A 15,644-nucleotide genomic window follows, 5' to 3' on the forward strand; every position below is an offset into this window, starting at 1 on the left:
TATAGTGGTTCTTTAGCCACTCTTGAAGTTCAAGTACAAAGGTGCAGCTAGTCTTCCTCTTCCCTGTAGGAGAGGAGCAGATGGCCTCCTCTAGACCACCTCCCCCACTCCCACCCTCTGCCCACCAGGAGAGAGAGCGAGAACAGCCTGGCTCAAACAAAGACCCATAATGCTGCCCCAGCAAGACCCTGCACCTCCAATCTGTTTCATCAATCCAGCTAGCCTCCTCAATACCTAGCCCTGTAGACAGGACACACAGTCTAAGACAAACAGATAATTCCATTGATTTCATGATTTAAAAAAAGAAAACGTAATGTAGATCTTTCGTCCCCTTGCTTGGACAAATATGGAACTCTCATTACACAGTAAATATTTGGGTCCGTTAAGCATTTACAGATGCAAGTGTGGTGTCAGTGAGACGACAAACAATTGACAAGCAACGAGGGTAAATATTGTACTAATAAAGCTGAAGTCATCATTTTGACTTGAGCCATAGTTCTTGTCTGCATTGAATCTCGAGTGAAAAAGACTGGAATCAGCTGCAATATAACAATATCATGGCCCTAAGGATTAAACAGCACCTTTAAAAGAATGTGTTTAAATAAAGGAAGCTTTTTCTTTAGGGTTTGTTCAACAAGGACTATTTGTAGGGCAGAAGGCCCCAGTCATGTTCAGGTTAGATGGGCATTCCCTCCCTAAAATACATGGTGTGATGACTTCCCCTCAGACAGACTGGGGCAGGACCCTACACGTTGCCCTTCCCCCACCAAGTCAGCATTGGGTGCTATGCATTAACCCTTTGAATCCAATGAGCATTTCCAAGGCAGACCACTATGGCCATGCTCTGAAGCAGGCATTAGATTACTGTACATCACGGCTCCAGACATAGCAACACTTCTACTCCTTTCTGTAATTCGGATAGTTTCATGCTTGATCCAAGAACTGCTCTGAATTCTATTTCCATTCTATCTGTATGCATGACTCATACATACAGATGGAATGGAAATAGTATGACTAAGACGGAGGCATGAGATAGAAAGTGCTGACATTATTGTGGTGGTTGTGACAACATCAAAAAAGAATACCCTGACTTTTCAGTAGGTGAAGCTGAAGTCAATAGCCTATAACTAATTGAAAGTCCCTCATTGAAAGTAAAAATGAAAATAACTTTAATGAGCGCTGAGACCGGATGTAGGAAATTACAATGTGGGTTACACCAAAAGTGAACGTAGCTAACATGACCTCAAAATGTCAGCAAAGGACTTGAACATCTAACCTCAACAGCAATCTATGTACAAGTACCAACCATGTCAGGCTGACTTAGTGTAATTGACAATATAGCACTTAGACAGCCATTGTAGCCTAACGTCTAATCACTATCATAAACCTCTTCAGTGCGAAAAGCCCTTCTATATTTCCATGTCGCTCTGATTACGACATGAAAATATAGAAGGGCATTCCGCCCGTCCCAAATCAGTCGATTGTGAGAGAATAGGCTAGATCAATGTAATAGGAAGCGGCTAGAGGTGTTCACGGATCCACCTGTACCCGAATACCCGAGACCCAATCTGGGTCAGATCTGATTGTCACAGGTATGTGTCATTTTAACTGACTTATCCGGAAGGGCCTGTACATACCCAAACATTAGCTAGCTTAACTAGGTTCTCCCAGTTTGATGCAGTCAAGACAGGTACTACGTAATCCTATTTGATGATAAATAACCTAGCTATGGCAGCTATTAGTTGGTTGCTGTCTCTCGTCTCCCCCTCATGCTCCCAGTGTCACTCGCTCAATGTGTTAGCTAACTGTATTCTATACCACACACTGAGGTTTAATAATAGAATGAGGGCTGAGAGATATCTCCACAACTCAGTGTATGAGATCATAGCGTTCTAAATCATCCTGGTGATGACACACCATTGCTTTACAGCTTTCTGCTAGCCTAGCCTAAACCATATGTTGATATGAATGAATGGTCCTCAGACAATCTACTATTTACCTAGTACCTACCAGTACCACCTACCTACCATAAAGAACTATTGCATTTCAGGTCAATCATAACGTAGACCCACCTTGTAGACCTCTGAGAAGAAGCCGGAGCCAATCCACTCGCAGATGAAGTCATCAAGACGCGTCAGGCAGGAGAAGGCACTGATGAGGGCGCGGTAGGACGAGGGGCACACTCTTCCCACCTGAGACAGAGCCCATTCCCCTCCACCTCCACCATCCAGGTCATCAAGACGGTCTGGCCTCATGGAGGGGAAGCCAGCAATGGAGTTGCGCTTGTTCCGATCCATCATTGTCTCTTCACTGTGAACTCTGTGGGGGACTCCTCGATGAAGGTTTCACATTTTCGACAACTGCTTGGCAACCCTTTACAGCCCTAAGAGGACAGAAACACCAAAATACCTTCTCAGCAGGCAGACTGAGAAAATAGTGTGTTTTGGTGCCAGCTAATAATATTTGTACTTTTCTGTAGTTTAGAATATACAGTACAAGCTTATGGTTCACAGGACACGAATAACAAGCCAGAAAAGCCAAAAATATTAAGAGTTTCAGCTATTGGTAGTATCTGTATTGAAAATATGGTGTTTTATGCACCCCTGAAGTATAAGAAATCTGTGTGTGCGTGTTTTTAATCCCCATTACACTCATTTAAACAGAACACAGTTGTGTTGTCATGAGGGGGATAATGAGCCTAATCTATTTTATCACATTCCTCTGACATTTCCTCCAACTTTTTTCAACTACTAAGACAAAAGCATTACTTTACACAAGGTCAATCTACTTAGACACACATGACAGGGGCCCTAACCCACCTCTCGTCTGACAAGCCTACAAATAATGGCTCTAATAGGGATGGATTGTCCAATTATATGAGATTAAGCCAAGATAAAGCCAAAGTTCAAGACTGGGATTCAAAACAAACAAGGGAGCATGAACAGGAACAAAAGGAAACATAAGAACCCCATAGTAATGATCATAGGAAGCAGCCCTTTGATTTAAATTATGACTGAGTGAGGAGAGGATGACCTTTCACATGGCACTAGTGCTTTGAAGCATCCAGCACTGGTTAAGGACCCCTGATTTTCCCAGCATGCACAGGTCTATTGAGCATACTCGATGAGCTGGTTGTAACTAGGTGATGTCTTTGGATTATTCTGCTGTCCTCCCCTTTTCTTGAGTTAGAGATGCTATTAAACTCTGGGAGAAGAATGCTATTCTTAATTCAACCTCTTGTGAGATTCCCATCCCCCATCCAATCCCAAATGAAAACAACTCTGAAATCAAACCATCCGAGGTTACTGGACTTGTTCTGGGATCTTTTTGCTGCTCTAGCCGTACCCTTAAAAGGATGTTATCGTCCTCCACTACTAAAGGCATTTTTGCCATTTTGCAAGTGTATGACAATGATCAAACTCAGTCTGCCAAGAATGTTTAAAGTTGCTATTTTAGTAAATCTGCTTATCAGAAGCAGAACGAATGTATAACATATGAGAGCTGTTCTTTCATTTCAATTGCTGCTAGGCCTAGTCTTCTGGGTTCACAAGAACAAGTAATAAATAAAAAAAAGTCACTCAAATGACACATTTTCCTTCATTCAAAGCAAAAATACTCAACAGAAATAACGGATGTCATATCAATCCTCCCACAGCAACATTGCAGATACTGTAAACAGGATTTCTCCAGTCTTAATGCTTACTCCCCTCACTAGCATCTCAGCAGTAACCTACACGTCGTAGCTGGTGAGAAAACTACAGTGCCTTCAGAACGTATTCACACCCCTGGACTTTTGCACATTTTGTTGTGTTACTGCCTGAATTTAAAATGGATTATCTTTAGATTGTTTTGTCACTGGCCTACACACAATACCTCATAATGTCAAAGTGGAATTGTGTTTTTAGATTATTATTATTAAAAATTAAAAGCTGAAATGTCTTGAGTCAATAAGTATTCAACCCCTTTGTTATGGTAAGCCTAAATAAGTTCAGGAGTAAAAATGTGCTATCTGTAAGGTCCCTCAGTCGAGCAGTGAATTTCAAACCACAAAGACCAAGGAGGTTTTCCAATGACTAGATGGGTAAAAATAAAAATAAAAATAAACCGGACATTGAATATCCCTTTGAGCATGGGGAAGTTATTAATTACACTTTGGATGGTGTATCAATACACCCAGTCACTACAAAGACACAGGCGTCCTTTCTAACTCAGTTGCCAGAGAGGAAGGAAACCGCTCAGGGATTTCACCATGAGGCCAATGATGTAACAGTTACGGAGTTTAATGGCTGTGATAGGAGAAAACTGAGGATGGATCAACAACATTGTAGTTACTCCACAATACTAACCTAACTGACGGAGTGAAAAGAAGGAATCCTGTTCAGAATAAAAAATATTCCAAAACATGCATCCTGTTTGCAACAAGGCATGAAAGTAATACTGCAACAAAAAAAAATTGGCAAAGCTATTTACTTTTTGTCCTGAATACAAAATGTTTGGGGCAAATCCAATACAACACATTACTGAGTACCACTCTCCATATTTTCAAGCATAATGGTGGCTGCATCATGTTATGGGTATGCTTGTAATCAGTAAGGACTGGGGAGTTTTTCAGGATAAAAAATAAACGGAATGGAGCTAAGCACAGGCAAAATCCTAGAGGAAAACCTAGTTTAGTCTGCTTTCCAAAAGACACTGGGAGATGAATTCACCTTTCAGCAGGATAATAACCTAAAACACAAGGCCGAATCTACACTGTAGTTGCTTACCAAGTGAATGTTCCTGAGTGGCAGAGTTACAGTTTTGACTTAAAATCTACGGCAAGACCTAAAAGTGATTATCTAGCAATGATCAACAACCAATTTCACAGAGCTTGAAGAACTTTGAAAATAATAAAAATGGGCAAATGTTGCACAATCCAGGTGTGGAAAGCTCTTAGAGACTTACCCAGAAAGACTAAGAGCTGTAATCGCTGCCAAAGGTGCTTCTATAAAGTATTGATTCAGGGTTGTGAATACTAATATAAAATGAGATTTCTGTATTTCATTTTCAATACATTTGCAAAAATGTCTAAAGACGTTTTCACTTTGTCATTATGGGGTATTGTGTTTTGAATTCAGGCTGTACACATTGTGGAATAAGTCACGGGGTATGAATACTTTCTGAAGGCACTGTAGGCCTGTGTGGACGTAATGCATGCTTCCAAAGTGATAAATCTGAGTCTCAACGATAGGGAACTGGAGGAATTTTAACATAGGAATTGGTACAGTGGGCCAGTAATGAAAAAATTACAGGAACATAGAGTTGAGTCTGCTTCATGTTTTCTTTTTTGCCAAGAAAAATCTGGTATCGTAGTGGTCCTTTGTAAGTCAGTTGGTAGAGCATGGCGCTTGTAATGCCAGGGCAGTGGGTTTGATTCCCGGGACCACCCATTCGTAAAATGTATGCACGCATGATTGTAAGTCGCCTTGGATAAGAGCGTCTGCTAAATGGCATATATTAATCGCAATACTGGTATCGTGACAACACTAGAACTGTGCAGATGCAAACTTTGGTAACGGAATTACGGTAACATCTCCCTTTTATTGAGAAGGGTCCAGCTGCGACCTCTCAGAGCAGTCATTCCTCAGGGTCTCCATGCTGCCACCTACTGATATGTCATCGCTCAGGAAAAGTGGGGGTGTCGAAAGGAGTGGGTGCTTCGAAAGGAATCATAAGGAGAAGTGGGGGTTTCGAAAGGTACCACTCAAGACATCGTTTGGGTTATCGGCTGTTAGTCATGGTCTGTAGAGTTGACAGTAAGGAATTTCAGTTATGCAAAAAAAAAGAATGTATGTCTATTCACTCACTGTGACCTGTGTCTTTGAACGTTACCTACCGGTAGCAATGTATGTAACATTAAGTTTATTGTAATTGTAAATGCTAGCTAAAATTATTAAATTTTACAATGTATTATTTATTATTTAATATTAGAAATAATAATAATAGAAATATCAAGTCATGGCGGTTCTAGTAGTTATGGAATTCCAGCGCTTCTAGTGTTAAGACTCCTTTCGAAACCCCCACCTCTCCTTACATGGTTCCTTTCGAAACCCCCACCTCTCCTTACATGGTTCCTTTCGAAACCCCCCACCTCTCTTTACATGGTTCCTTTCGAAACCCCCCACCTCTCCTTACATGGTTCCTTTCGAAACCCCCACCTCTCCTTACATGGTTCCTTTCGAAACCCCCCACCTCTCCTTACATGGTTCCTTTCGAAACCCCCCACCTCTCCTTACATGGTTCCTTTCGAAACCCCCCACCTCTCCTTACATGGTTCCTTTCGAAACCCCCCACCTCTCCTTACATGGTTCCTTTCGAAACCCCCCACCTCTCCTTACATGGTTCCTTTCGAAACCCCCCACCTCTCCTTACATGGTTCCTTTCGAAACCCCCCACCTCTCCTTACATGGTTCCTTTCGAAACCCCCACCTCTCCTTACATGGTTCCTTTCGAAACCCCCCACCTCTCCTTACATGGTTCCTTTCGAAACCCCCACCTCTCCTTACATGGTTCCTTTCGAAACCCCCACATTGTTCCTTTCGAAATGCGCACTCCTTTCGACACCCCCACTTTTCCTGAGAGATGCGCTGCACTGAGCGATGACATATCAATAGGTGGCAGCATAGAGACCCTATTGCTTTTATGCGACCACATTTTCCAAAAACTCTTAAATATTTGCTACGAATTAAGATTAAAATACACTACATCACCAAAAGTATGTGGACACCCCTTCAAATTAGTGGATTTGGCTATTTCAGCCACACCCGTTGCCGACAGGTGTATAAAATTAAGCACACAGCAATGCAATCTCCATAGATAAACATTGGCTGTAGAATGGCCCGTACTGAAGAACTCACTGACTTTCAACGTAGCTCCATCATATGATGCCACTTTTCCAACAAGTCAGTTCGTCAAATTTCTGCCCTGCTAGAGCTGCCCCAATCAACTGCAAGTGCTTTTGTTGTTAAGTGAAAACGTCTAGGAGCAACAACGGCTCAGATGCGAAGTGGTAGGCCACACAAGCTCACAGAATGGGACTGCCGAGTGCAGAAGCGCGTAGCACGTAAAAATCGCCTGTCCTCGGTTGCAACACTCACTACCGAGTTCCAACTGCCTCTGGAAGCAACGTCAGCACAAGAACTGTTCGTCTGGAGCTTCATGAAATGAGTTTCCATGGCAGAGCAGCCACACACAAGCCTAAGATCACCATGTGCAATGCCAAGCATCGACTGGAGTGGTGTAAAGCTTGCAGCCATTTGACTCTGGAGCAGTGGAAACGCGTTCTCTGGAGTGATAAATCACGCTTCACCATCTGGCAGTCCGACGAACGAATCTGGGTTTGGCAGATGCCAGGAGAACATTTAACATTTTAGTCAATTAGCAGACGCTCTTATCCAGAGCGACTTACAGTTAGTGAGTGCGCATACGTTTTTCATACTGGCCCCCCGTGGGAAACGAACCCACAACCCTGGCGTTGCAAGCGCCATGCTCTACCTTAAGTTTGAAAAAAATCTATTTTGGTTATTGAACTACAGTAAGTGAAGTGGATTTACACCCGGTAACGGATTTACATCTTGGGTACCTGATCTATACTAAACAGATATCAAATCAAATGTTATTTGCCACATGTGCCGAATACAACAGGTGTAGACCTTACAGTGAAATGCTTACTTACAAGCCCTTAACCAACAATGCAGTTTCAAGAAAAATAAGTGTTAAGTAAAAAATAAAAAATAATTAAAGAGCAGCAGTAAAATAAAATAACAGTAGGGAGGCTATATACAGGGGGTACCGGTACAGAGTCAATGTGCGGGGGCACAGGTTAGTCGAGGTAATATGTACATGTGGGTAGAGTTAAAGTGACTATGCATAGATAATAAACAGAGAGCAGCAGCAGCGTAAAATAGGGGGTGGGGTGGGGGGACAATGCAAATAGTCCAGGTCGCAATGATTAGCGGTTCAGGAGTCTTATGGCTTGGGGGTAGAAGCTGTTAAGAAGCCTTTTGGACCTAGACTTAGCGCTCCGGTACCGCTTGCCGTGCGGTAGCAGAGAGAACACTATGACTAGAATGGCTGGAGTCTTTGACAATTTTTAGGGCCTTCCTCTGACACCGCCTGGTATAGAGGTCCTGGATGGCAGGAAGCTTGGCCCCAGTGATGTACTGGGCCGTACGCACTACCCTTTGTAGTGCCTTGTGTCAGAGGCCGAGCAGTTGCCATACCAGGCAGTGATGCAACCAGTCAGGATGCTCTCGATGGTGCAGCTGTAGAACATTTTGAGGATCTGAGGACCCATGACAAATATTTTCAGTCTCCTGAGGGGGAATAGGCTTTCTCTTGTCCTCTTCACGACTGTCTTGGTGTGTTTGGACCATGATAGTTTGTTGGTGATGTGGACACCAAGGAACTTGAAGCTCTCAACCTGTTCCACTACAGCCCCATCGATGAGAATGGGGGCGTGCTCAGTCCTCTTTTTTTCCCTGTAGTCCACAATCATCTCCTTTGTCTTGATCACATTGGAGAGGTTGTTATCCTGGCACCACACAGCCAGGTCTCTGACCTCCTCCCTATAGGCTGTTTCATCATTGTCGGTGATCAGGCCTACCACTGTTGTGTCGTCGGCAAACTTAATGATGGTGTTGGAGTCATGCCTGGCCATGCAGTCATGGGTGAACAGGGAGTACAGGAGGGGACTGAGCACGCACCCCTGAGGGGCCCCCGTGTTGAGGATCAGCATGGCAGATGTGTTGTTACCTACCCTTACCATAATATGCATAATTTGGTTATGAATGTCATTCTCCTCATGATTTACAAGTTCGGACATCACAGCACAGTAGAGTACAGTGCAGTACAATACAGCAGAGCAGAGTTCAGTACAGTACAATATACTGTACTCTGCTTTATTGACTGTACTATCCAAACTTATGAAACATACTTCTATGATAGGTTCAGATTTGGTCCAGTCCGGTGGACGTTAACGTCAAGGCCAGGGTGGACAGACCAAATTTCAACATCCATGGACGTCCGGTGTCGGTTGGTTCTCAGTGGGTGAGGATGCTGGTTACAGTAAATTGAAAGACAGGGGGCTCATGGGTAGGTGTCAGTAAGAGCTGTTAGTGGTGACATTAACTAGAGAGTGAGAGAGGTAGAGGGAGGAGTTGTCCAGACTCAGACTGTTTTAACACTCTTAGTTTGACCACCAGACAATAGAAAGACAAAGAAAACAGCTATGAGCGGAACACAACAGTATGCCAGTGGAAGAGAGGATAGTAGCAGGTGACCCAGCTGTAGTTTGTGACTATTATGATTTTCCATTGTAGCCAATTCAGTTGCAGTAACTCCGTTACTGATGTTTTGGTAATTCTATTACCAATTTGTTTTAATCACTTAATAATTCATAAACAAAACTGATATCAGTAAAATTGCTATAACACATTTTTAGGTCTACCATTACTTGTTACTTCTGTGAACTTTCACTATCCTCCCTCCTCATCAGGGAGAGAAATGATTAAAGATCTTAAAGATGTGTGGGCTTTTGGTAATGGAATTACAAGGCACAAGACAATATTTCTTAAAAACTTACAGAAGGTCAACAATTTCTCCAAAACGTAATATAAGTGTTGATATTAGTTGGCAGGGGTCTATGTCAACATTATTGTGTTTTGATGAATTTCTGATACCTTATAAGACTTATTCCTGGTAGATGTTTTCTAAGACCCCCTTTCCATCTGTTTATCCAGAAATCAAAGCCTTTACTTGTGCCTAATTTTTTTAATGGAAAATGTATTTATTCCTGAAGTTGTTAGTTCGTTATGTCGATGATTTATCACACGCGTGCAGCACACATATAGCCTAGCTTGAGATTAGATGTTCCAAGTTATGATATATACCAGTAAATGCTAAGGCAATAATCAAGAATGGGTATGCAAACCAGCTATAATAAGTTCAGTCTTGGTTGAATTTTGCTTTGCGCAATTCAATCATCATGGAATAGCCTACCTTGACAATCAGACATTTCCTCTAGGATATTTGGTCCTTGAAGTTATGGTAGCCGATTTAGAAGTTCTACTGCTCCAATATAATTATTTATGTGATTTAAATCCTGATACATTTTTGTAAGATGTAGCCGCTTTCACTTGTTTCGGGTGTTGCGCTAGTCTGTTGCTCTCGTTGCGGTAAAACCATGTGCAGTTATTATGAGCAAGACAACATCGAAACTAGGCTTCAACTTGATTTTCCATACAAAGCGTTTTATTAAAAAGGGAACCCAGTTTTTGCTCACTTTCTAAATAGACTGCATGCAACAGTAGATGTTCCCAACAAACACCCTAACGAAATCTGTGGTAGCTAGTCAGTCTTGCCATTTGAAATGTTTGAGAGTTATTGAGGGGTTATTGTATCATGTTTTAAAACTAGTCAGGCAATGCCCACTGTATTCTGACATGTTTTCGAATGTAAAAATAAGGTTAATGTCGATGCATAATGCCATTGGGAAGGCTTAACAAAACATGCATTATTCTCTAAGTGTAAATGCATATTTTTTTCTATAGGCTAATACAACAATTCAATATAAAATGTTGTTCCCTGAAAATTACAATTAAGTGCATGAAAAAGTCCTTGAAAGACCTTGCATCTGTAGGCTACATGCTCAGCCCAAATGAAAGAAAATCACCTGCTATTGAAATTATGCTCGCATCATTTGCTTCCCTGACAGATCTTGACCTGGACCAGTATTTTCTTATATTATTTGGGCCAGTAGCTTTCGGTTGGCACTTGCCCGGTGTGCCATTGGCAACTTTACCTGAATGTCAAGCCCTGGACATCCCCTGTGGTCCCCTGAGACCAAGTATTTTATATTCTATCCAGCTGTTTAAATGTGCTACAATAAAATATGTTTATTGTTAAAATCACCAACAGGAGGGTCATCTGGTTATGAGGAAGTGCAAGATTAAGAATTCCCATGAAAAAGAGGAATGATCAGAGTGGTTGAGGGTAGAAAATAATGCAAAATCTAGTTAGGTTTCTATTCTGTTGTGAAATAGTCAACGGATTGTATTCACTAAAAGGTATTTTTATTCTCACTATCAGAGCTCAATCAGTTGTAAAGGGTGGGTATCAGAGGCAGCAACAGCATACCTGACATTCCTGAGATTTGAACTAACGACCCAGTCTTGTTCATAGGGGAGGGACCAGTTTCTCCTGATCTGATATCATCAGTTTATAACCTAAAATATGAGCTTGGATACAATATGCTGACCAAATACTTACCTGGCCAGCATTATTTGAACACTTGCCGTTTGATGAGTTCAATGCAATACTCCAATAGAAACACAATGAGTTAATGCATTAGCTACAAAGTTGAACCTGTTTTAGTAACTTTGTAGTTACTGGTAGCTAACGTTAGTTGCTACTTGCAAAAATGTTGCTTTGTTTACGCCACGTGTTTCACTTTCCGTGATAGTTAGCTTATTTCAGCCTGCTAAACGAGCTGGCCAACTAGCTAACGTTAGTTACTAAACGGACACATCATTTGAGTGGCAGGTTTCCTCAGTTAACGTTACCTAGCTAGCAAACTTCGCATGCTGGCAGTGGCAGAGCTAACCAGAGTTCTTACCTACAGTCATGAAGATGATGAGATGATGGACTCTTCAACAACAACTTGTGAAATGACAGGCCAAACTCAGTTACTTCCACCTCATTGTAATATAGCTTGAAGGCTAGTCGGTCTACTCACCATGCACGAGCAAGTAGCGGCTAGCTAAACGTTAGTTTAGTTTGTCAACAAGAGGAGAAGCTAGCTAACGTTAACGGTAGCCACTACACTTTGCTAACAAACGAGAAGTTATGCAGCCAACGCCGAAGTAACTCTAACTACACGAATTATAGCTGACCTCAAAACGAAACGTAAACTCGTAGTACCCCTTATGTGGCATTTATTTTCTCATTAGTAAGACACAATCGCAGTGGTTAAAGATATTTCAATCGTTTGACAGCTCTGCTACGCAGTGTTGGCTGGCTCCCCTACGAACCAATTTATGCTTGATCCGAAAATCTGGTCGGAGGCGCCATATGGATGGTGTGACGCAATTGCGGAGCACTCAGAGACAAGCAGAGGCCAAATAGAGCTCTGTGCCGCATCGCTGTGCGCCTCTCAACATTTTTAACAATGTGGAGGGCTCCGTATAGCTCCACATTGACATGATTGGTTGACGGTAGGTGAGGCGGAAGGTCCTGTATAAACAGAAACTCCCTTTCTTGATAACTTCCTTAACAACAGCTCTGCGCTGCTCCGCGAAGCGCAAGAAGTATGAATGGCCATATCATCGTAATGCTGCACGGTCAATGCAGACAGCAGATTGACCATGTATCGCCTTGAACACTCCCACTAAACTGCGATCCCATTTTCACGTCCAGATTGACAGATGAGGCTTCCATTCAGGGACAAGAATGCGACACACTAATGTTTTTGTTTATTTTTTTACATTTTTACATTTTTAGTCATTTGGCAGACGCTCTTATCCAGAGCGACTTACAGTTAGTGAGTGCATACATTTTCATGCTGCCCCCCCCGTGGGAAACGAACCCACAACCCTGGCGTTGCAAGCGCCATACTCTACCAACTGAGCTACAGGGGGGTGTGTGTAATGTACAATATTTTACTGTGTTAACTCGAATATTGATGGTAGTTTGAATGTATTGAATAATTTCACCAGCTGTGAATACTAATTTGCCTCTACTATGCATGGCCTCTAGTAGTCTACAGTTATTTCACATATCACACTACTACAACAGTAATCACATAATGTAGCACCTCTAAATATATTTTGTTCAAACGAAATTAATTATAAAAATGTTATTCCACAGATTGCATAACGTTGTCAAATAATTCCCATGTTATTCGGAGTGAAATATTCGATTCATTTTCTACTGCAGTTTGAAAACTCAAATATGGACATTGTACGCCATCTCATGGAGGAACATGGAACTGGATGTATAATGAAAGGAATGCGAACCAATCAGAAACAATGAACGAACAACCCTCGACTTCCGTAGCGACTAGCGAACCTGCGAAAACGTTGAGGTTCAGCGCATCAGCCAAATGAACCGTATAGCAAAAGGGCTCATTGTTCTATCTGTGATATAATCCGCTACATAATGGCAGACGATGGCATGGACTATAACGTTGTGTTTCCAGATGCATTGATCTCGGGTGAGCACTTTATCTATAGCCTTGCTAGGCTAGCTAACAACACTCATCTAGCTAACGTTAGCTGTCACCCAGAGCCATGATGAGCTATTTAGACAACGACAACGTTAACGTTGGCACTGGCAGGTTCGTCCATAATTCAATGATAGCTGAATTGGACTGACTCAAAGGCTGCTAGCTAGCTAAATTAGTTGTCCTGGTTAGGTAGTTAACTGATTGGTTTTTCTCTCCTTTTAGAAAGACACTGGCATGGAACAAAGGAACCAGTTGTCATACTGCTGGGATGGGCTGGCTGCAGAGACAAACATCTTGCCAAGTACAGCTCCATTTATAACGAACAGGTTGGCGTAAAAACTATTATTGTGGTGGTAAATGTCTCCTGTCATTTCAATAAATGATTGTTCTACTTAATTATTCATGTGTGACTTACCTTTTCCCCTCTTTTTGTTCCAGGGATGTGTCACTATTTGCTATACTGCGCCTTTGAAGACAGTATTCGTCTCTGAATCATTTGGCTACAAGGAGCTGAGTAACACAGCCCACAAACTACTTGAGATACTCTATGATTACGAGGTGGAAAATAGCCCCATATTTTTCCATGTGTTCAGCAATGGGGGATTCATGCTGTACCGCTACATCGTTGAGCACTTGCACAGTCATAAACAGTTCAGTACCTTATGTATAGTTGGGACTGTGGTGGACAGTGCCCCAGGCAGTGGAAATGTGAGGGGGGCATTACGGGCTCTTACAGCTACTCTGGGACCCAAAATCAATGTGATGTTGAGGTGTGTGCTCTTGGCACTGTTTGCTGTAACTGTTTTCCTGCTTAGGGTGGTTCTGTACCCCATAACCAAGTACATCCACAAGAACCACTACGATGCCATCCGGGAGTGCCCTCCTACCTGGCCCCAGCTGTACCTGTACTCCAGAGCTGATCGAGTGATTCGGTACAGTGATGTTGAGCTCATGGTCAAGACTCTAAAGGAGAAAGGGGTGTCTGTGGAATGTTTTGACTTCAAAACCCCTGCCCACGTGAGCCATTTCCGTGACTTTCCAGAGGAGTACTCCAAGCGATGCCTGGATTTCCTGACCAACTGCATGAAGGATTCGACAACGCAAATAAAAAAGCGACACTTGATCCAGCATTGAAAGCACACTACTGTAATATCGCTCAAAAGTCTATGGCACTTATGTTTTTGTGATTATACTGTAATGTTACACATGTATAAATCTGTTCTAGGAAATCTGCAGCTCCACTGAACATCTTATTTCAAATGCTTAAGTTTTAGGAGTTGAAGACAATTAAGCAAAATTAGACTGGTGATAACCAAAGTGCCAGTGCTGTGAATTTTGATTGGTACTATTTGTGAATCTTTAATCCACTGGTTGATATTTCAAAAGAATGTGATTGACTAAGAATGTATGTACTTACTAAACACGTGTTTAACTATTGTGCCTTCTATAAATTAAAAAAGCATTATGTCCTCATTTGCATTTCATTTGGTCTACTTGTTTGAAAATGCGGAACCTTAGATTACTTTGGAAGATTAACTATTAGTTTGCAATGGCCATAACATGAATAAAGTTTCTTGTGAAATTATAGGTTCGAACACATGATTACAATTCAATAACATGTTGTAGTAAAGCAGTGTAGCATTCTTATTTACTGTATACTGAAATAGTAAATATTGCATCACACAAAAGGTAATTATTTAGATATTCTTTCTGATGTGACGATCTGCATGATGCTGCAATTGAGGACCCCTTCCACTCAACCTAGCACTGCAGATTGTGCATGGCTACCTTTGGCCTTGTCTAAACACAGCCTTTGCCTCGCCAGACGTCAGCAATAGTTTGAAGAGCAGTGCTCTAAATTGGTCAGGCATAGATGATTATTGAATGATTCTGACTGTCAAATTACAGAAAGCTCACCCTGGCACTTCATACATCATTTAGATCCACTCAGGAGAAGGGTGAAGTTTACTTATCTGCATAGACAGATGAACAAAGCTTATTGGAGTGCATACTAGATCATTTTTGTTTGTTGGGTGGCTGCATGGCTCACGTTACCAAATGGTTGTTTTGGAAATGTTTTACAGAGATGCAGACACTTCCTGCTGACCTGATTTAAACCTAACTGCCTCCCTGACTTTAAGCGATGAAGAGCAAACATGAATAACTATTTCGATGGTGTGCCCAGTTAATGAAAGTCTGAATAGCAATATTACGTAAGACCGGAAATAATGAATTATTGAGGTGATTTGTGGATAAACTATTGGCCTACTTTGTGACAATACAGACTCATACACACTGGCCCCTAATAGTAAGGATGTGCCAAATATACAAACATGAAAAGGAGTGTGTGTGGTGTGTGTTCTTTATCTTCTTTGTAGATGTT

General features: G+C 41.9%; 2 protein-coding genes across 4 annotated transcripts in view; one reads left to right on the forward strand and one right to left on the reverse strand.

Moving 5' to 3' along the window:
• LOC311150717 (dual specificity testis-specific protein kinase 2-like) overlaps positions 1–12,050 on the reverse strand; it is a 30,416-nt gene extending 18,366 nt beyond the window's left edge. The window contains exons 1-2 of one of the 3 annotated variants that reach the window (XM_084188237.1): positions 11,658–12,050; positions 2,073–2,383 (exon numbers count right to left, since the gene is read on the reverse strand). In XM_084188237.1, coding sequence (XP_084044363.1) covers positions 2,073–2,300 — 228 coding nt within the window. In that variant the 5' untranslated portion in view covers positions 2,301–2,383; positions 11,658–12,050. Of the gene's footprint in view, positions 1–2,072; positions 4,793–11,653 lie in introns of those variants that run through there. The other 2 variants (XM_084188236.1, XM_084188238.1) reach the window with 2 other exon arrangements.
• A 1,020-nt stretch (positions 12,051–13,070) lies between these two features.
• Positions 13,071–14,734, forward strand: LOC311150550 (transmembrane protein 53-like). The gene is made up of 3 exons (XM_084188028.1): positions 13,071–13,249; positions 13,484–13,587; positions 13,700–14,734. Exons 1-3 carry the CDS (start codon positions 13,195–13,197, stop codon positions 14,393–14,395), a joined length of 855 nt encoding a protein of 284 aa, XP_084044154.1. The 5' UTR covers positions 13,071–13,194; the 3' UTR covers positions 14,396–14,734.
• The last annotated feature ends 910 nt before the right edge of the window (positions 14,735–15,644 follow it).

The sequence above is a fragment of the Coregonus lavaretus genome (assembly GCF_964263955.1).
Source record: "Coregonus lavaretus genome assembly, chromosome: 23".
Classification (NCBI taxonomy): Eukaryota; Metazoa; Chordata; class Actinopteri; order Salmoniformes; family Salmonidae; genus Coregonus; species Coregonus lavaretus.

Excerpts from the sequence above, each read along its gene's own strand:
- LOC311150550 (XM_084188028.1), top strand. The coding sequence starts at position 13,195 with ATGGCAGACGATGGCATGGACTATAACGTTGTGTTTCCAGATGCATTG. Across the intron at positions 13,250-13,483 it reads TCCAGATGCATTGATCTCGG|AAAGACACTGGCATGGAACA; the intron begins GTGAGCACTTTA and ends CTCTCCTTTTAG. Across the intron at positions 13,588-13,699 it reads GCTCCATTTATAACGAACAG|GGATGTGTCACTATTTGCTA; the intron begins GTTGGCGTAAAA and ends TTTTTGTTCCAG.